We start from the raw sequence: 22,036 nt of genomic DNA on the forward strand, positions 1-22,036 counted from the left end.
CATTTTTTATTAGTCTTTTCTAAATTCCAAAATCTCAGATCACGTTTTATCAAAAGATATTATTGAAAAAAAATATCTGTGTTTAAAGTCGTTCAATTATTGAGTGTCCATAATATTAAAGAATTGTGTTTGCTAGGAAAATTCATCTATGAGGAAAACGATTAAGGGTATTATAAAGGAATATGATTGTCTTCATTCTCTGTACATTGTCCATGATTTGTGTATAATATGTATTGTATACTGATGGGCCAATGGCCTACAGTTCGAATAAAACTTGAAACTCATTTCATCTCACCGAAGTATATAATCTACTCTCCTCAACACTTTTAGTATATAAATTAGTTCCTAGTATTAGGACTAGGGGGCCGGGGCCGGGCATTTAGTGGTGTGACGTATTGTACGGCACGCCTTAATTGTCCCAAGCCCCACCTATTATATTTGTCTAAATAATTACCTATAAATAAGGAGTGTCCATGTTACTGCTGCGTCAGACAACACGAATAATCAATTAAAATTTGAAGTTAAGTCGTGTCCGTGTTACTGCTGCGTCAGACAACACGAATAATCAATTAAAATTTGAAGTTAAGTCTGTATAAAAAGGGAGGTGTTTTTTTGATAACATATAGGATTTTTATTAGGAATAACACTTTAAGCCTTTCAGTAGGATATTTGATTAGTTAGAATATAGGACTAAATAGCTATAGTTTACAATGAGTGCCACCGCTGGTGGATAGCAAATAATGCCAGCTCGATTTGAGTGCAACGAAATATTATACAAGTATGTTCCAATTCTTATATCTTTCAGTAATACATATTATGTAATAACATACCCCTTATATATGCCCCATAATGGCAATAGCAGCGGTACTTAAGTGAAAAGGAATCTACTTTTTTTTCGGGGATTAGTCTACTAACACTTTATATGTACATCGACTCCATTCCCCAAGAAAGGAGTCGATTTTAAAACGTTCAAGGATATTTTTGGCAAGATATAACCACTAACACTCCTTGAACCAGTTTGTATTTAAACTGACCAAAACAGTAAGAGGTTTATACCAATTACTGCAACTCCCCCACTGACTCTGTAGCTGACAAAAACCCCTATACCGGCCAGGACACTAAAGGGCTTGACCCGCCTGGTAACCTAATCTTCGTACATTTCTTAGTACGAAGCAAACAAAAGAAACTATTTAATGTTTCTTCATTTAGAAAACTTATCTCGTGGCAGGAGATATAGCTAACTAAACTGTATTTCTAAGAATCTCTATTAGACCATAACTTTCTTTCGCTGCACTTCCTACACATCTGGTTTTGTTTTGTTTTTCGTTTTATTTTATAATCTTTTACTCAATTATACTTCGTCATATTCACCTCCATCTCCATATTTCCATATTATCTGCATGTAATTAAACTTTCTTATCTTAATTACAAACTAAATTATAGAAAAAATATTTACCCCTCTTTGATATAACTGCGTTCTCTCAATAGTATAGAGTCTCCCCCCACTGACACAGGGGTGTGTATCAGGGGAGGCTACTCCCTCTACCTACCGGCCAGGACACCAAGGGAATTTCCCGCCTGGCAACACGGACACAAATGTTTGGCCTTTTTTTTTTTAGACTGACTTTATATCCATATATTCTATTCAACATTTCCTGTGGCAGAGGAAATAGTTTACTGACTACAAATATAAGAATCATTATATCTTCTTCCTCATTATTATCCAGTCAATTAACTTCTGTACGTTCAATTTATGTTGGTATCTCTTCAATTTTTAACCTTTTAACTTTTTAATATATATTATATCTAATATATATACGTAGTAAATACGTAATCATATAAAGCTGGGGAATAGGTTCCCTCACATAAATTTGTACTATATAACATTTCAAAGTACTACTTTGTTTGCCAATCAGCACGCGACAACACGCTGTTCCAACTGTTGAACGAATTTGTGTGGATTGTCGATAAGGCGGGAATTTTAAATTTTAAATATAAATTGTGAGTTAAAAAACCCACATGAGGCAGAGAAAACGTAAATATAAGCGCGCGCATTATGTTGTTTGCTTGCAAAGCTGTTTCATTCAAATAGATCATAAATACCATACACAAACAGTTCAATGCTTAATCACATGTAAAAGAACTGATAGAATAGTAGAATCACATATCTTTCTTCATCACATTACAGTTAAATCAATATTGCGATACATTATAGACCGCCTCCGTCTCATCATAAAATAAACTGTTTTAGAAAGTGAAAATTGAAGAGCATTATCCTGCAATAAATAAAACAACTTTTCAGTTGAAGTAAGTTCATTAAAATAAATGAAGGAGTTCATTGAGTTTTTGAATAGATCATATCTGATATCACTATACACAGGACAGTCACGAAGGAAATCTTCCACTATGTTTATTACTGTAGCGTCCATTTTCCAACATTAAGGGGAGACAACCGAGTCTAAGTTTAGCGAGGTGGCTCCGATAGTGACGTGGTATAAGTGACGTTATATACTGTTCCGTTAACTTGTCCTTTTCATATCTTCTGTATGTTCTTAGTTTACTGTTTAAATTTTGTCATTCCATAATTTCGAGAACCAAAAAGTTCCGTCATTCTTGTTAATGGAACCGGTAATTATACGTATTTTTTTTTTTTTTTTTTTTTTTTTTTTTTTTTTTTTTTGGCNCTTCCACGAGTTCCTTCTCCTAGATGACCAGATATACACCTTATGTAGAAGCCTATCTGTTTTCACATTTTGTAGTCTACAGTAAAGTCTAAACACTTCTTTGTGTTGTTTTGCCCGATAAGATGACCAAAAATCTCCAAGGACACCAGTATTGGAAGTATACTTTCATTGCTCGGTTTTGAATGTTGTTGATTAAGCGTTGTCCCGCTATACCCCACATAAAAGAGCCGTAAAACATAACTGGTTGTACTAATGACTGGTATATACGGAGTATTGAGAAATACACACACAGTTAATTGATCAAGCCCGGCAAAAGGACTAAGTACTGTATTTACTGGAAGCAGAGACGTCCTCGACTGTCGGGTCCAATTCACTTCAATTCGACTTTATTCTCTTTCACAATACAATGTTTAGAGACCCATATTTACAATACAATATATAGTAATTGTAGTGTTCGAAGTCGGTAGTACACAGTACTGTTTCATAATATATACACATTTATATCGAGGAGTTCAAGTATTGTTATTAATTATTCTAATAAAAGTACAAAGTTTCTTCAGTGTTTTTATATTAGTAGTATTTATCAATTCATAAAACTTAATTACATTTGGTCTCGTCCAAAATTATTTGTCTATATATAAAATTCGAAACCCAGATAGTGACGGACACTCAAGAAGTGATGGATTCGTCACCAATTTGTAACTGGTTGTGCTAATCACATTCTTGAAAACAGTAAAAAATGATTTTCGCAAAAGTAATATAACACGAAATAAAGATAATTCCTATGTAAGCCTTCTTGGTCCTTTTCGATCGCCCTCCCACGACAAAAACACCAGAATGTGGGACAACGAAACCAATACATAAGAGCGACTGGCGCGTATGGGTCCGCCCAAACCGCCACATCCACCAACCAGCAGCAGAAAATCTTAATATCATTTGAATTTGAATGAGACTTTCAACCATGAGACGAGCATCGACGAAATGTTTAGAGTGCGACAGTGTGATCCGATCTGCACAGCATGCACTGCAGTGCGATGCTGTAATAGATGACAGCATAGAACGTATGGCACCGGTAAGTGATATGAAATATATATAATTGTCAATCACAGAAATACCAAATTGATACGTTACCGTGCACGGTAAGATAGAATGATTTTATATAAAAAATAAGAAGACATTATCTTCCTGTTGTATAATTGTTGTTTTTTTAATTTAGTTCTTAATTGTCAAATTAATCATTACGTTGATTGATTTTTTTTTGTTGTTATTTCTGTATCCTTAATAATTGTTATGTTCATATTATGTATACGTCCCGTTATGCTTATCTTATAATTCTATAATACATCAATGTTCATATTTATTTACGTCCCTTTATACTTATATCTTATAATTATTATGGTCATATATATATAAGTCCCGTTATTTATTGAAATATACATCAATGTTCATATATATATACGTTCCGTTATAATTGAATTATGTTTTTGAATTAGCTCTGTTGTTTTAAACATTGTATAGGCATATCACTGGCCCCTCGTCATGCTACTATGAGGGGCGAGGACGGTGGACTGATAACTTGGTGTTGTCGTGACTGCACTCTCCCTGACCCTACCAGCCAGGCTTCCAGGACAATCGATGATTAGGTAATAATAATAACAAGTCGCGCCCCTATATTCCGTTCCTATACAATGTTTGTTAATTTCTATCAGATCACGAATGAACACAACTATCAATACATTATTTGTGGAAATCCAATTTATTTAACATATTTTATGTAGCTTTTCTTGTTTTTCCCCAGCAGCCTCCCGTCTTAGAGGCAACCAGGATGATTGACCCCACTATGCCATATATGGATGAGATAAGAACTAATAATAAAGGAAAATAACACATCAAAAGTAAAATTAAAAAAATGGTCGATATACAAATTACCGTGCTCACCCGTTAACGTCACGATTAAAATAATATGTTTTCCCCCAACAGACGAGTATTGCGGACCCACTCTCAGTCACTCCGACATCGACAAATCATGCCTCGAACCTTGACTCCACTTTCATCGTCCAACAGAATGAGGTAAGAAATAAATAGCGATTTTTCGGTATCATATCGAGTGTTTTTGGGTATAAGATACAAAGATATAATTTAAGAGATGAATGGAGTTAAACTATATAATAGTATTTCATTTCTTCTATTTCATAGCCTCTAGTGTTGGAAGTGTCCAGCCTTCCGATGTCGCCACCACAACGAAGGGGTCTGGACCAGCCTCCCACCCTGGAGTGATCGGCACTTCCAGCCCCACCTGGCCCCAGTTTCATGAACGTTCCTTAAGTTAAGGTAGCAGAGTACAGTAGAAATGGCTTGACCCTAAAAATAAAGGGCATGTCTCGGATACACATAGATAGCGGATTCATCCTGCACATCACACCTACATATATATATATATATATATATATATATATAGTAGATAATAAATAAATAAGTCCTTGCGAAGGAAAATATAGAATAAAAACAAATTTTTTAGATCGTCCGCTAGGCCTTTCTGCCTTCTAGGGCTTCTTCAGGCGGATTATATATATATATTTATAAACTAAATTTTGAATACGTTTTTTCAGAAGAATGTGGGTTTTTTCAAAAGATGATTTCCCCAGATTTGGGACTTGTGAAAACCATGGTTACCACATCAAAAAACGCGAAAAGTTTTAAAAATCATTATTTTTAACCCAAAATTTGACCCACGCAAGTAACCTTTTTTTTCTTTCTTAAAACCTGTCTTTAATTAAATATCACCTACTCGGTCGCAGAAATTCACGTTTTAGCATAGGTCCTCAAACTGGATTTTTCACAATATTTACACATGTGCTGAGTACAAAAGAAACGTACATGAAAAGCTTGCTTTTGTTGTGTAGACACAGATTCGTAAATGGCCAAAAATGTAGTATCAAGCCATTTTTTTTTTTTTTTTTTTTTTTTTTTTTGTGAAGCCCACATAGTTCATCATGCATATGCCAATTTTAGAGCTTATTTTGTTTTAAAGTTTTGATGCATGTAATAGTACAGGGGTTATTCATTGTACAAAAATATCACCCATGGCCACCGTACGCTACTGTACACTGCTACCTAAGGAGCTCCTTAACTTAAATATCTCCACAGGAAAAGCGTTACACATTTTAAGTTAAGGAGCTCCTTACCTTAAGGAGCGTTTATGAAATTGGAGCCAACAGACACAACATACATTGGACCGATGAATTGGAATATCATAAGGTATATATAAAATAGAGCGCGAAGTCATGATTATACTCATCCGAACATGTATGAAATAATAAATCTTGACAACAATATATGAACTTTTATTTCCAATCAACAACATCGAATCTATTTATTTTTCAGTAGTTTTGGTTTGTCCCCCGTACGCAATGACGCCAACAAGACATTTGAGGTCGCAGTAGCCGAAGAGATCGTGGAGACTGCCGAGTAGTCACGAATACTGTTACACATGCTACATACGTGCACAATATTATAATTATATCATAAAATGGTCTGTTACGCTTTACTTGTCTTATAATGTTACAACTTGGCTTTATGTTACATTTTATCTCTTAACAGGCTGAACGCTTCTTTTGATGTCAGGAACATCAGTGGGATGGACGACGACACACTAGATGGGACTTTTGATCTCCCCGATCGTCCTCAGGACAACCCTCAAATTGTCGAACAGTAAGTATCTGTTGTTAAATGGTATATACATATTTATGATGTAATTATTAATTATTCAAGAGATAATAACTTTTATTTCCGCATCTTATATAACGATATAAATTCTAATTTTGCAGATCACTTGATGACGTTGTACCCACCGACTCTGTCCTGGAAGACAAGCCCGTCTGTTTTGAGATAGTGGAGAAGCAACCCAACAAGCGCCGCAGGAAGATCCGATGGATTGTCCTACACCGTCAAGGTATACATAAAAAGGTGTCACACAAATACACATTTTATCTGGGCTTTTTACACAATACATATTAAATATACTATCGAGTCATACATAAGAATTTCTGTTATTCTATTATCTTAAACCTAACATCTTTTATTTACAGACCGTGACCAACAGGACAACATCATGTAGATGCGGCGTCAAAAAAAAATAAACTCTGGTGTCGGGCAACCATTCTGCACAGAAGAGACTCATTTGGAGAAATGACAGAAGATAGAAGAGACACTGCAAATGTATTGAATGAATTCTTCTCAATTGTATTTGTTCATGATGACAACCGAGAGCCACCATAACTAAGGGGGAGAACCCACGAAAATTTGCTGGAATCGTTAGAACTGACGCAAGAAAATGTTATTACGGCCATAAGATCAACTAACCCAACAAAGATCCTGGACCCGACAACCTTCACCAAAAATTCATTGTTGAAACATGTGATGCAATAGCCAAACCACTTAAAATAATATTCAAAAAGTCAATAGATGAGTAGACTTACCTCGGTTCCATGCAAAATTCTACAAAAAAAAATGTCCGAAACTAATTAATGGCTTACCTGGAAGGAAACGAAATATTTACCAAACACCGACATGGCTTCCGTCCAGGAAAATAATGCACTCAACTATTGGAAATCCTGGAAGAATGGAACAAGACACTTGCAAAGGGGGAAAACGTTGACGTAATCTACCTGGATTTTAGCAAAGCCTTTGACAAAGTGTGTCATAGGCTCCAAACTACAAACTGGAAAATGTGGGATCAAAGGACAAATCTTAAACTGGATTAGAGCATTACTTACAGGCCTATCCCAACAGGTCATAATCAATGGAACTCCCTCAAAGAGTCTGCCAGTACTAAGCGGGTCCTACAAGGGAATGTACTCGGGCCAATTCTGTTCTTGACATGTATTAGAGTGTACTACAAAACTATTCGCAGACGACGCCAAAATATCGTCTAATAATAAAACCCCAGAAAATCGAGCCAAACTGCAACAGTGTATCGACAGAATGTGCCAATGGACCGAAAAATTTGATGATGAAGCTGAATGTGGACAAATGCAAGCATATAGAAATTGGACAAAAACCCAAGTCATCCAACTACACGCTGACGCAATACGGAGACACCATCGAAATCACTAAGGTAAATAGTAAAAAAGATCTGAGAGTTCACATCGACGAAAAACTCAATTTTTCCATACATGTCCAAAAAGCAGCCAGTAAAGCAAACCAAATTGCAGGAACAGTATTCAGAAGTTTTAAATATATGAGCCCAACCATATTTGTAACACTCTACAAAGCACTTATACGGACCCAACTCGAATAGGCTTCAACGATATGGTCACCATAAAAACGGAAGGGTTCAACCCTTTTATCTACATGTATGGGAACAAACGATTGGAATTGTTTTTTAAACCTTAAATCACATTATTACTACCAACCCTGGAATGCATCAATTACTATTGACCGTAAAAACATTCGTTCTATTTGCCGGAACATAATGAAACTTTGTGAAAGGGATGATAACATCACACCGATCGTTTCACTTCGGATTCAAAATGGCTGCCAAATGCTGGCTTCTGTTTGGTCGAAATTTAAATCTCGTCCAATTTTGATGAAATTTGGTATGTAGGTGTAGTATGGCACTACGAACACAACTGCGGGGGAGGGGTGACTTCCGCTATTGCTCGCAATTGTAATCCTAATTGTTCGGTTTTGATGACAATCGATATATAAGGGTATTAAAGGACTGCAAATTTAATCGCGTACTTTTGTTGCTATAGCAACCATACAGAGGCTTCTAATAGGTCGCAATTTAGAAATTGTTCGATTTCATTCAAACTTAGTATGAAGGTGTATTAAGGCATTGCGATCTTTTTCTGGTGCATCTTTGCGACTATGGGGTAGATATTGATCGATCTTAATAAAAAAAAAGGTATGTAGGGGTATTAGGGGACAGTTAATTCAACTGCATAGGTTTCGTTAGGTTCAATCAAAACGACAGATTGAACAAGAATAGGTTCTCAACATTTTAGTGTCACTTTACACTATGGTGTAAAAAAATCAGGAAATAAATTGAAGATTGATACAGGATAATCTTAAGTAAAGTTATACAGAAAAGAATATTGTAATTTTAAGAAAAATTGTGGGTTCATTGTATGTAATAAAAGCAGTACTGCATGTTGTTATCTGTTCACACTGATAAGTAGGCGGACACACACAGCCACTCGTGCACTAAACACACTTGTGGATGAAATGGTCCACACAAGTTCCCATAGATACAGTATTACCTTGTGTGATTTTGCTCGTCTATGAGAAATTCAGGGAACAACATGAGAACCTCTTACAAGCTAATGAGGATCTAAAGCGAAAGATAAATGCTATCAAGACAGAAAAGGCCAAGCAGGAGCCCGCTATACGATCTGTTTTTTTCTTATTTAACATAATCAGAAAATTAATGTTTGTCAGATTTAAAAACTGAGGTTGAAAATTGATACATGACACTATGGAGAAAGAAAATTGAAAACATGGACATTTCTTTCATGTGTTATGGAGTGTATGTATTGACTTGAAATATTCTCTTTTTTGAACACATTCAAGAAGAATATGAACAACTCCAGACTGACTTACAGGGGAAGATGAAGATCAAAGCTCAGCAGCAACAACGAATCAGTGAGCTGAGAATCACGATAGCAGACAAGAAAGCACAGATGGTGAGTGTTGGATCATATCACTACATTCAGGTAGTATTTCACGTTTGTCAGTGTTAAATAAAGTCACTTTATCTGAACGAGTCATTCCATGATCTTACGGTCTCTATAGATTTATTGTCTCGCCTGGGACGGATGTCGCGGAGGTGGGACTTGGGTGTTACTTTTCCCGGTGGTATCAACGTAAATGTTTTCCGTTGAGCTCTGTTTCTCAATCACTATAAGTGCTAGAGCAACCAAATTTGAACCATACATGCATCTGATATAGTTTACCTCAATCCATACATCAGTTTCCGTTTAGCTCTGTTTCTCAAAAAGTATAAGTGCTAGACCAACCAAACTTGAACCATACATGCATCTTACATAATTCACCTCAATCCATGTATCTGTTGCTCTACATTCGAATTTAAACTCTTCTCTTCATTTACTATGAAACATAAAGAGTTGATATTTGCATATCTATAGCATCTATGTTTAGCTACATACAGAGTTCAGCTCGTTGACTATGACCTTTATTCAAGGTCACAGGGGTCAAATGATAAAAAAATGAAAATTCAAAATTCTTCAAAACTTCTTTTCTATACAACATTTTAAAGAATGTATCCTAATAAACAGACTTATCAAGTTTCAACGTCAATGCATCATGATGCATATCAATGAACATGTCAAACCTACGAAATGTCGCTTAAAATTACTTTAACGCTAGGAGAATGGAAAATGTATATTTTCTACAAACTGTACAAAGGGCAATAACTATTACAGAAAATTCAAACTCTGTAGAGACTGTCTTCTTACTGTGGTCCTATGGAATCACATGTCTGACCTTATTCACAGACAAGGTTAATCTTCCAAACTTACTAGGCATGATAGTCAGCTCCAATATGTCCAGGATTTTTTTTTAAAAACTGTATGTTTAAATTGCTTGTTTTCCATTTTTACTCAATTATATCCAAAGACATTCGTTATGATAATTCATAATATATCACTGACATATTTTCATAATTTCTATTTCAATATGAAAAAGAGTTCTGCTTTTATTTATAAATTGGTGCAGCTAACCAGGCTTGTTTCGGTGACCAGTCAATTAACAATACAAAGAGTCACTGTCTTAATTTCGCTACGTGTAGCTGATTCCAAATTACAGCTGTCAATCAAAATTGCCTATGGGACCATCATCATGTGTATTGGGTTAAGGTGTGCTGTGTCCTAATAACAGTGTTGTTAATCACCAGACCATCACTGTGTGTACTCGGGTTTGGTGTAGTAGGGTCCTAATAACATAGCTGCCCTGCACTATTACCTCAAGTAAATAACGTCCCCACAAAGGGGAAAGGGAGGAGGGAAGATAGAAACGCTAGAATCAACTGAACATATGGTATGAATAAGTACATGTACAAGGTTTATCAGAGTAGGGAAGGGAAACGAAACGTATAAAAGCGATGGTCAGTCCGAGATCATTTCTGTGTTCATTTTCTTGTTGGAAATCCCGTGTTTTGATCTTGATCAAATCTAGTTATTATTATTTCCATAGATCTTGTTAACGGTTTATCTCATGAACGGAAAACGATATAATGTTCATATATCAGTATGCAATAGAGGACACCGATCTATAAGAAAAATTTAAACGTTCATGATCAATATGTCGAAGGTCAAGGTCACAGGTCTATAAATAGAGTGTTGTTTTTTTTGTTTTTTTTTACTTTTTTCAAGTGACCATAACTTAAATCGTGTTTGTTGTACTGCATGAACGCTCAACGGTCCTTTTGGATCTTGGTCGGGGCTAACTTTTGCCCATGTCATGTTATCAGAGAATATGTCAAGTTAAAGGCCTCGCTATGGAGGCAAATATAGGTCAAAAATTAAAATCCCATAAATAGTTAAATTTTATCACATCTATAAAATCACGACCTAATTAGGTTATGTGGAAAGTTTAAAGGTCACAACTTCGAAAATGACGAAGATATGCCACTTTGAAAAATGTTCATTTTCCCGCCAAAATTCAAAATTTAAAACAAATTGGAATTTAAACTCTTCTCTACCTTTACTATGATACTTACAGAGTTGATAATTGGCATATCTATAGCATCTATGTTTGGCTACATACAGAGTTCAGCTCGTTGACTATGACCTTTATTCAAGGTCACAGGGGTCAAATGATAAAAAAATGAAAATTCAAAATTCTTTAAAACTTCTTTTCTATACAACATTTTAAAGAATGTATCCTAATAAACAGACTTATCAAGTTTCAACGTCAATGCATCATGATGCATATCAAGGAACATGTCAAACCTACGAAATGTCGCTTAAAATTACTTTAACGCTAGGAGAATGGAAAATGTATATTTTCTACAAACTGTACAAAGGGCAATAACTATTACAGAAAATTCAAACTCTGTAGAGACTGTCTTCTTACTGTGGTCCTATGGAATCACATGTCTGACCTTATTCACAGACAATGTTAATCTTCCAAACTTACTAGGCATGATAGTCAGCTCCAATATGTCCAGGATTTTTTTTAATAACTGTATGTTTAAATTGCTTGTTTTCCATTTTTACTCAATTATATCCAAAGACATTCGTTATGATAATTCATAATATATCACTGACATATTTTCATAATTTCTATTTCAATATGAAAAAGAGTTCTGCTTTTATTTATAAATTGGTGCAGCTAACCAGGCTTGTTTCGGTGACCAGTCAATTTACAATACACAGAGTCACTGTCTTAATTTCGCTACGTGTTGCTGGTTCCAAATTACAGCTGTCAATCAAAATTGCCTATGGGACCATCATCATGTGTATTGGGTTTAGGTGTGCTGTGTCCTAATAACAGTGTTGTTAATCACCAGACCATCACTGTGTGTACTCGGGTTTGGTGTAGCACGACCTAATTAGGTTATGTGGAAAGTTTAAAGGTCACAACTTCGAAAATGACGAAGATATGCCACTTTGAAAAATGGTAGTCGGGCTAATAAACTTTCTACACAACATTTTAAAGAATGTATCCTAATAAAGCAATATATCATGTTTTAACGTCAATGCACCATGATGCATATCAATGAACATGTCAAGTATACAGGTATATTTCTACAACATCTGTCTTAACTTAACTGTCTTACTATTCCATAATAATTTGAAAAGGACTGAGTTAAGTTTTTTTTATATAAAAACATCATCAGGATTGGGTAATGCAATAAAAAGATGATTGAACTGTGAGATAAGTAAAGATTTTATTATACTAATTCTCCCTAAAGGAGTAAGAGATCTACGGCTCCAACACTTGATAAGCGATTTGAGTTTAACAAGTATTTTTATCGTTGTTCAGTTTAGCTATTTTAAAAAGGTCTACATGGAATTATAATCCTAAAAGATTGAAATGCCCCACTTCAGTTTCAATTCAGTTCAGGTAAAAGAATGTCTTCGCTATATTTTTTACTCCCTATCCATACGTTGTTTATATACATTTAGTTCCTTAATTGATTCCCTGAGAGAGCATTCTATCCAATCTAAGATCAGGGAATTATCATCAGCATATTGCGAAAGAAGGATTGGAAAATTATCAACATTTATGCCTTTTATACTTGTTATTTCTAATTCTAATAGTTAAAATTTCTGCACAGCGTATAGATATATATGGTTCGATTGGGTCCCCTTGACGACGACCGCGTTTAATTACGAAAAAAGACCCCACCCCCACCCCAATCCCCCACCCCACCCCCTGATTTATAGCTGTATGTAAGCTTATTGTATACTTTTCATTTTCCCAAATTAACACCAAAGGGCACCATTTTTATAAATCATTACAGTGTAATAGCTATTCCGAATTTTTCTGACGTTTTATCGACTTTTTATATCGGTCTCTCGTCGATTAACCGAGGACAGACCGATATGGAAAAAAAGTCGATAAAACGTCAGAATAATTCGGACTATGTAATAGCTAGCGGGGGCCGGTAGGCGACATGTATTGCTATATCAATACTCAGTATGTTTGTTATTTATAACACAAGTGTTGACATGGATGTGTAATTAGGTCATCTCATCTAGCCTTACATAGCTCACTGTAGCTATACTCGATTAAGGTTTATACACATCAGACAAAAAACGATTGCAATAGGTCCCTTGAGCCATTGGCTCACGTAACATAAACATTGTCGATCATACTCACTCCCTCAGCTGTTGCATGCTTTCCTGTGTAGCCCTCATTTTCTGCTGATGTTGAAGGTTTAATTTTGACATTTTTTCCTGTCGACTGGAAACCAGGAGTTGGTCTATCTTGGATGAAAAATCACTCCTGTATCTTGTCACTGATGTCCTGGATTTCTTTACAGATCTCACTAAAACAATAAGATAAGGCTGTCAGCATTAATATGACATATAGGGCCGCTAGTAATTTAAAGACTGATATCACTACATACTTAATCCAAAATTTTGCCACGATGTTGTAACTGTTTGATTTTCCGTTCATAATCATCACCAGGAACAGACTTTTATATTTCATGATAAAGAACACTTGAGAATAAAATCACCTAAGATGTTTTTTCTTTACTTGTGTAAGAAATATACAGGAAGGTTTTCCCCAGACAATAATCCGAGAACAAAAAACATTTATGTAACAACCCCACAAGGTTTAAAGAGAAAACCTGATGGAAACTGAAGGAAAATTTATCCAGACGTGATAGTGATGCCGAGGTACAAAAAGGCCTCGTTTTCAATGGTCATAACAAAACAACATGATGCAAAAAAAATCAACAGACAATCATGTCATTGATCAGGTATTATAGCTGATAATTAGTCATAAAATTGTAATTCAACAATGCAAACAGCGGAACAGGTATAATTCAGTACTTGACTTAGAGTAAGTTAGACCTTTAGTTCTAGTTCTGGTAAAGCAAATTCATCTTTTATCACTACTGAGAGATTTCATGAAATAAAACACAACCCTAGTAACAAAATAATAATCTAACATCTATATCTTTTTTGAATTGTACATACAAAAAATAACTTGAATATTAGAATGATCAACCACAGCCAGTAAGAGACTGTGACATCATTCACATGGACGAATTCATAAATGTCTTTATAATATTAATAATATACAGCATTTAATATAGCGCCCTATCTAGCTAAGATATGTTTCTGCTTCAATACTTTTATATCTACTGTACTCTCCTTTATGTATATTCTCCTGTTTTGTTTTGTTATTTTCCCCTTTAATATGAGTACCTGTACTTGCCTGTCTTATCTTCAACTACCTTAGCCTGATAATCTCTACCTGTATTTCTTTTCCCTAACTGTATCAACATGGTTTTTCTTCCTGACATACTAACGTACCTGTGCTCCAAAATTTACAGTTAGTCTCTTGTCAGCCATGCCCATTTTCAGGGCTGAAATCTGAATATGTTTCCAAATTAACTCTTATACAAGTGATCTCTTTCATCTCTGATATAGATATAAACATATATAGAGAGAGGACGGGGGAGACGCGCGTGCTACAGCTGCTGTTCATTACCCTCCCCCTATCATACCTAATATAGACAGGCACTAGGCAATTGTACGGTTGCCAGGGACACCGTCATCAACCCAAAACAACCCGGCTCGCTTCTCACACGCATGTGTACGGCCGCGAGTAAATAATACCAAACTCCGCTATTTTTATCAAAATTAAACTCATAGAAGTCGATTAGCAACCTGTTCAACCTAATGTCTTTGTTCCACATTCAAGGTCACGGGCGTCATATGTTTAAATCTTTTAATAGGTTCTTATGAATCAAACACTGATATTCTGCCTGTAGTTGTATGTTAGTCCACTTTCAAGGTTAAAAATCACCTAAGATATTTTTTCTTTAATTGTGTAAGAAATATACAGGAAGGTTTTCCCCAGACAATAATCCGAGAACAAAGAGCATTTATGTAACAACCCCAATAGGTTTAAAGAGAAAACCTGATGGAAACTGAAGGAAAATTTATCCAGACGTGATAGTGATGCCGAGGTACAAAAAGGCCTTGTTTTCAATGGTCATAACAAAACAACATGATGCAAAAAAAATCAACAGACAATCATGTCATTGATCAGGTATTATAGCTGAAAATTAGTCATAAAATTGTACTTCAACGATGCAAACAGCGGAACAGGTATAATTCAGTACTTGTATTAGAGTAAGTTAGACCTTTAGTTCTAGTTCTGGTAAAGCAAATTCATCTTTTATCACTACTGAGAGATTTCATGAAATAAAACACAACCCTAGTAACAAAATAATAATCTAACATCTATATCTTTTTTGAATTGTGCATACAAAAAATAACTTGAATATTAGAATGATCAACCACAGCCAGTAAGAGACTGTGACATCATTCACATGGACGAATTCATAAATGTCTTTATAATATTAATAATATACAGCATTTAATATAGCGCCCTATCTAGCTAAGATATGTTTCTGCTTCAATACTTTTATATCTACTGTACTCTCCTTTATGTATATTCTCCTGTTTTGTTTTGTTATTTTCCCCTTTAATATGAGTACCTGCATTTGCCTGTCTTATCTTCACCTACCTTAGCCTGATAATCTCTACCTGTATTTCTTTTCCCTAACTGTATCAACATGGTTTTTCTTCCTGACATACTCACGTACCTGTGCTCCAAAATTTACAGTTAGTCTCTTGTCAGCCATGCCCATTTTCAGGGCTGAAATCTGAATATGTTTCCAAATTAACTCTTATACAAGTGATCTCTTTCATCTCTGATATAGATATAAACATATAGAGAGAGAGGACGGGGGAGACGCGCGTGCCACAGCTGCTGTTCATTACCCTCCCCCTATCATACCTAATATAGACAGGCACTAGGCAATTGTACGATTGCCAGGGACACCGTCATCAACCCAAAACAACCCGGCTCGCCTCTCACACGCATGTGTACGGCCGCGAGTAAATAATACCAAACTCCGCTATTTTTATCAAAATTAAACTCATAGAGTTCGATTAGCAACCTGTTCAACCTAATGTCTTTGTTCCACATTCATGGTCACGGGCGTCATATGTTTAAATCTTTTAATAGGTTCTTATGAATCAAACACTGATATTCTGCCTGTAGTTGTATGTTAGTCCACTTTCAAGGTTAAAAATCACCTAAGATATTTTTTCTTTAATTGTGTAAGAAATATACAGGAAGGTTTTCCCCAGACAATAATCCGAGAACAAAAAGCATTTATGTAACAACCCCACTAGGTTTAAAGAGAAAACCTGATGGAAACTGAAGGAAAATTTATCCAGACGTGATAGTGATGCCGAGGTACAAAAAGGCCTTGTTTTCAATGGTCATAACAAAACAACATGATGCAAAAAAAATCAACAGACAAATATAGCTGAAAATTAGTCATAAAATTGTAATTCAACCATGCAAACAGCGGAACAGGTATAATTCAGTACTTGACTTAGAGTAAGTTAGACCTTTAGTTCTAGTTCTGGTAAAGCAAATTCATCTGTTATCACTACTGAGAGATTTCATGAAATAAAACACAACCCTAGTAACAAAATAATAATCTAACATCTATATCTTTTTTGAATTGTACATACAAAAAATAACTTGAATATTAGAATGATCAACCACAGCCAGTAAGAGACTGTGACATCATTCACATGGACGAATTCATAAATGTCTTTATAATATTAATAATATACAGCATTTAATATAGCGCCCTATCTAGCTAAGATATGTTTCTGCTTCAATACTTTTATATCTACTGTACTCTCCTTTATGTATATTCTCCTGTTTTGTTTTGTTATTTTCCCCTTTAATATGAGTACCTGTACTTGCCTGTCTTATCTTCAACTACCTTAGCCTGATAATCTCTACCTGTATTTCTTTTCCCTAACTGTATCAACATGGTTTTTCTTCCTGACATACTAACGTACCTGTGCTCCAAAATTTACAGTTAGTCTCTTGTCAGCCATGCCCATTTTCAGGGCTGAAATCTGAATATGTTTCCAAATTAACTCTTATACAAGTGATCTCTTTCATCTCTGATATAGATATAAACATATATATAGAGAGGACGGGGGAGACGCGCGTGCCACAGCTGCTGTTCATTACCCTCCCCCTATCATACCTAATATAGACAGGCACTAGGCAATGGTACGATTGCCAGGGACACCGTCATCAACCCAAAACAACCCGGCTCGCCTCCCACACGCATGTGTACGGCCGCGAGTAAATAATACCAAACTCCGCTATTTTTATCAAAATTTAACTCATAGAGGTCAATTAGCAACCTGTTCAACCTAATGTCTTTGTTCCACATTCAAGGTCACGGGCGTCATATGTATAAATCTTTTAATAGGTTCTTATGAATCAAACACCGATATTCTGCCTGCAGTTGTATGTTAGTCCACTTTCAAGGTTACAGGTGTGAGATTAATACCAGGTGAGCGATTCAAGTCCAGAGGGCCTCTTGTTTAGAAAATTCATTGTCAGCGCTCTAGTAGCTTCATTCCTTGAGGGATCTGGATCAAACTTCACACATTTACAAAGGACCATAATATATCGCACAAGTTTGAGTTTCAGGGTTGTAGAGGTGAGGTCAATGCCACTTTACTATTAATACAAAATCCTGGACAAGTTAAAGCCAGTGATGGACTGATAATCGAACATCAATCGATGTGTCCTGTTCGATTCCGATTATCGATAACAAATTCCACAATCGATATAATCAGTTCATTACTGAACTTTAAGTGTCAAATGTGTATGTAATATACAGTATACATGGAAATTCATTTATTCTGGGGTTTATTTTTCAATATGATTGACGGTAATGTTGAATAGAATAATTACATTAAAATCAGTTACAAGCTAATTGTATACTTTTCATTTTACCAAATCAACACCAAAGGGCACCATTTGTATAAATCATTACAGTGACTCAGGTGACATAAACATTCCCCAGCTTTATCTCCACTGCAGTTTGCCGATCATACTCACTCTAAGCTGCTGCATGCTTTCCTATGTAGCCCTCATTTTCTGCTGATGTTGAAGGTTTAATTTTGACATTTTTTCCTGTCGACTGGAAACCAGTAGGTTGAGTTGGTCTATCTTGGATGAAAATTCACTCCTGTATCTTGTCACTGATGTTCTGGATTTCTTTACAGATCTCACTAAAACAATAAGATAATGCTGTCAGCTTTAATATGACATATCGGGCAGATAGTGATTTAAAGACTGATATCACTACGTACTTAATAAAAAAAAATGCCACGATGTTGTAACTTTTTCATCTTCCGTTCATAACCATCACCAGGAACAGACTTTTATATTTCATGATAAAGAACACACAAGAATAAAATCAACTCAGACGCTTTTCCTGTACTTGTGTAAGGAATATACAGAAAGGTTTGTTTCCAGATAATCATCCAAGAACTAAAAGCATATATATAATAAACCCACTCGGTTTAAGGAGAAAACCTGATGGAAACTGAAGGATAATTTATCCAGAAGTGATTGTGATGCGGAGATACAAAAAGGCTTTGTTTTCAATGGTCATAACAAAACAACATGGTGCAAAACTTTATCAACAGACAATCATGTCATTGATCAGGTATTATAGCTGAAAATTGGTCATAAACGTGTAATTCAACCATGCAACCAGCGGACAACATTTATTTCAGTACTTGACTTAAAGCAAATTAGACCTTTAGTTCTAGTTCTGGTAAAGCAAATTCATCTTTTATCACTACTGAGAGATTTCATGAAATAAAACACAACCCTAGTAACAAAATAATAATCTAACATCTATATCTTTTTTGAATTGTACATACAAAAAAAAACTTGAATATTAGAATGATCAACCACAGCCAGTAAGAGACTGTGACATCATTCACATGGACGAATTCATAAATGTCTTTATAATATTAATAATATTTCTTCCTGAAATACTCACGTACCTGTGCTCCAAAGTTAACAGTTGGTCTCTTGTCAGCCATGTCCATTTCCAGGGTTGAAATCTGAATATGTTTCCAAACTAACTCTTATACAAGTGATTTCTTTTATCTCAGATATAGATATAAACATGTATAGAGAGAGGACCGGGGAGACGCGCGTGCTACATCTGCTGTTCATTACCCTCCCCCTATCATACCTAATATAGACAGACACTAGGCAATGGTCCGGTTGCCAGGGACACCGGCATCAACCCAAAACAATCGGCCCAGCAGAACTTGACTTAAAAGTTTGAAATATGTTTACAAAATGGCGGCCATATTAGATTTCTGATCGACCCGAAAAATAACAACACTTGGTCAGGGAGATGTCAGTAACCTTCCCATGAAATATTAATGAAATCCCTTTGTCAGAAACTCGGCTTAAGTTGAAAATGTAAAATGTTAACAGACGACGCACGACGACGGATAGCAACTAATAGGTCACTATATAGCTAGAGCTGATAATAGCTCAGGAGACATAAAAACCAGGGACGCGAAAACGTGTTCGCGCGAATCGCATGGTCCTGTTGAACAACAAAAGTTGTAAATTAGTTACCTGATGACAATTTCGCTTAATGAAGAACATTTTTTACGCTTTCACAACACTTGTGTGCCCGCAGGGCGGGATTCAAGATGTGAAATGTATTGACATTTGACTTTTTTACGTCTTTGAACAGATGAACAGTTATTCTTAGGTATACAGACGAAATGTATTTGATTATATGAAATACCGATATTTACACCTGTGTGCTAGTTATTTCATAAGATAAAAAGTGTTCACCTACTACGAACACATGTGACACGGCGCCGTATAGCTTCGTAAAATCGTAAATTTAAATACACGATAACTCGATCATTTTTCAACAAATTTACATTGAAATTTTGTATAAATGTGTATCATAGTTATATGAATAACATATCTTCTGATGTCGCTTACATTACAGGTTAATATTAGAGATATTATCTAAAGTACCAGTGTTCTATTCACACACGTATGTCACGCCACCGATCGTAATAATAAATTAATCGAAACTCGATCATTTTTTTACAAATATCGAGCTGAAATTTGGAATATATATTAGTAAAAGTCTATGTCTCTACTTTAGCGAGTAGTTTTTGTGATATTATCTGACGACGCTTTCTTCACTTTACATGCTAATACACACATATGCCACGCCGCGAACGCGTACGTAAGTCAATAAATCGAGGTAGCAATATATGTAGATGAAATGCAACACCGTCAGCAAGATTTGGCAGTATGCGATCACCCCCTTGTTTCGCACACTGGGATGCCTTCTGGCACGGACTAAAACATCTAATGACAGGGTCGCGTTACTATTTCTGCTCCGTGCTACTAGTAATTAGAACAGTATGTGACGTTGTGTAAACCGTATGTACCTCTTGTTATACCAGTTGCCTCTCTATCTCACCTCCGATTCCAGGGGTTATTCTAGATAAATAATAGTGAAATTTGGAAAAATCATCGACATATCGAGAAATATTCCTTAAATAAAAAGACAACATATTGCCCCAATTTTTTTTCTTATATTTTACTAAAAAGGCAGGCCGGATTGTATTTTTTTGTTCCTGAACTTATTGACAAGAGAGTCGAAGGGCCTCATCAGACAGGAGATTTGGGGCCCCTATGGCCTACTCCAACAATGTTTTGACAGGCCCCGTGTAACCTCTAACTACCCACACCTGATTTTTCCCGATGCTGACGATCACATTTTCAAAGTTAGGATCTTAAAAATGTATAGTGTGTTGATAATAAATATAATCTTTATTGAACGTCGTGTACAATTGTCAATAACAAACATAAGCTCTATAGAGCTTGTATTACGACGCCGCTAAGGGGACAAATGGCGGCGGAGGAAAACCACCGTGCCATCGGAGGGATAACAACTAACCCTATCAGACATCACTCTATTTTTTCCACCATCGCTTGGGATCGAACCGAAATTCTTGGGAGAGCGAGTGGTCTGAATCTCACGCTTGATAGCATACAGTATATTATATACATTAAAAAGTTCAACAGGGTCCAATAAATATTCCTTTCCGTAAATCCATAATCAGATAAGAAGAATTTCGTGTCTAAAACATAAATAATGAGTTTTTCCTCGTTCGAAGTGAAGCAGACAATATTTGCCATGATTTTCCGGTTAATTAAATAAAGCTTTACATGTAATGTTCTACAAGCGAAATACATTAAAAAAAACTCAAATTCATTTCGTTCCGTTTGAAATTATGCCTACTATTTTGTATCAGCTCAAGAAGCCATGTTGTAGAAGTAGGTGCTTCAACGACATGGACATGTATTTTGAGTGTTATATTCCATTATATTACTATTTATTTGTGTTATTGGCATTCATATGAGATCTATATGATATGAACCGTGAGTAGACATCGTTGCCATGAACATGAACCAACAGCTTCAAACGTTATACTCTACTTTTAAACGCTGCGGTGACTTTGTTTATGTAGATCAAGAAAACGCTTTCATCCCAAAAGAATTCCAACGATAACAACGAGTACAGTGTTAATGTTGTGAACATTTTATTTTGGTCATAAAACATCTGTGGCAGGGTTCAATTGTGCATAGGATTAAGTTCGCCGTCGAGCGAGAGGAATTTTCCCTTTAGCTAGAAGGGAAATGCTGTTTAGGTCCAAATGTGTGATATCACCAGAGTTGGGGGG

General features: G+C 35.6%; 1 protein-coding gene across 9 annotated transcripts in view; it reads right to left on the minus strand.

The window, feature by feature from the left end:
* The window catches only part of LOC110459509, a 50,615-nt gene extending 31,205 nt beyond the window's left edge, over positions 1-19,410 (minus strand). For 2 of the 9 annotated variants that reach the window (XR_002463900.1, XR_002463899.1), the window contains exons 1-4: positions 19,304-19,410; positions 18,345-18,517; positions 17,282-17,341; positions 13,533-13,701 (exon numbers count right to left, since the gene is read on the minus strand). Coding sequence is in view for 4 of the 9 variants with exons in the window: in XM_021511807.1 (XP_021367482.1) it covers positions 6,500-6,623; positions 13,533-13,701; positions 14,695-14,743 (342 nt within the window). In the remaining 5 variants the exon portion in view is untranslated. Of the gene's footprint in view, positions 1-4,366; positions 4,550-6,251; positions 6,624-13,532; positions 13,702-14,694; positions 14,814-15,999; positions 16,060-17,281; positions 17,342-18,344; positions 18,518-19,303 lie in introns of those variants that run through there. The other 7 variants (XM_021511808.1, XR_002463902.1, XR_002463903.1 and 4 more) reach the window with 7 other exon arrangements.
* Positions 19,411-22,036: the final 2,626 nt, after the last annotated feature.

The sequence above is a fragment of the Mizuhopecten yessoensis genome, unplaced genomic scaffold (genome assembly GCF_002113885.1).
Source record: "Mizuhopecten yessoensis strain PY_sf001 unplaced genomic scaffold, ASM211388v2 scaffold10089, whole genome shotgun sequence".
Lineage (NCBI taxonomy): Eukaryota > Metazoa > Mollusca > Bivalvia > Pectinida > Pectinidae > Mizuhopecten > Mizuhopecten yessoensis.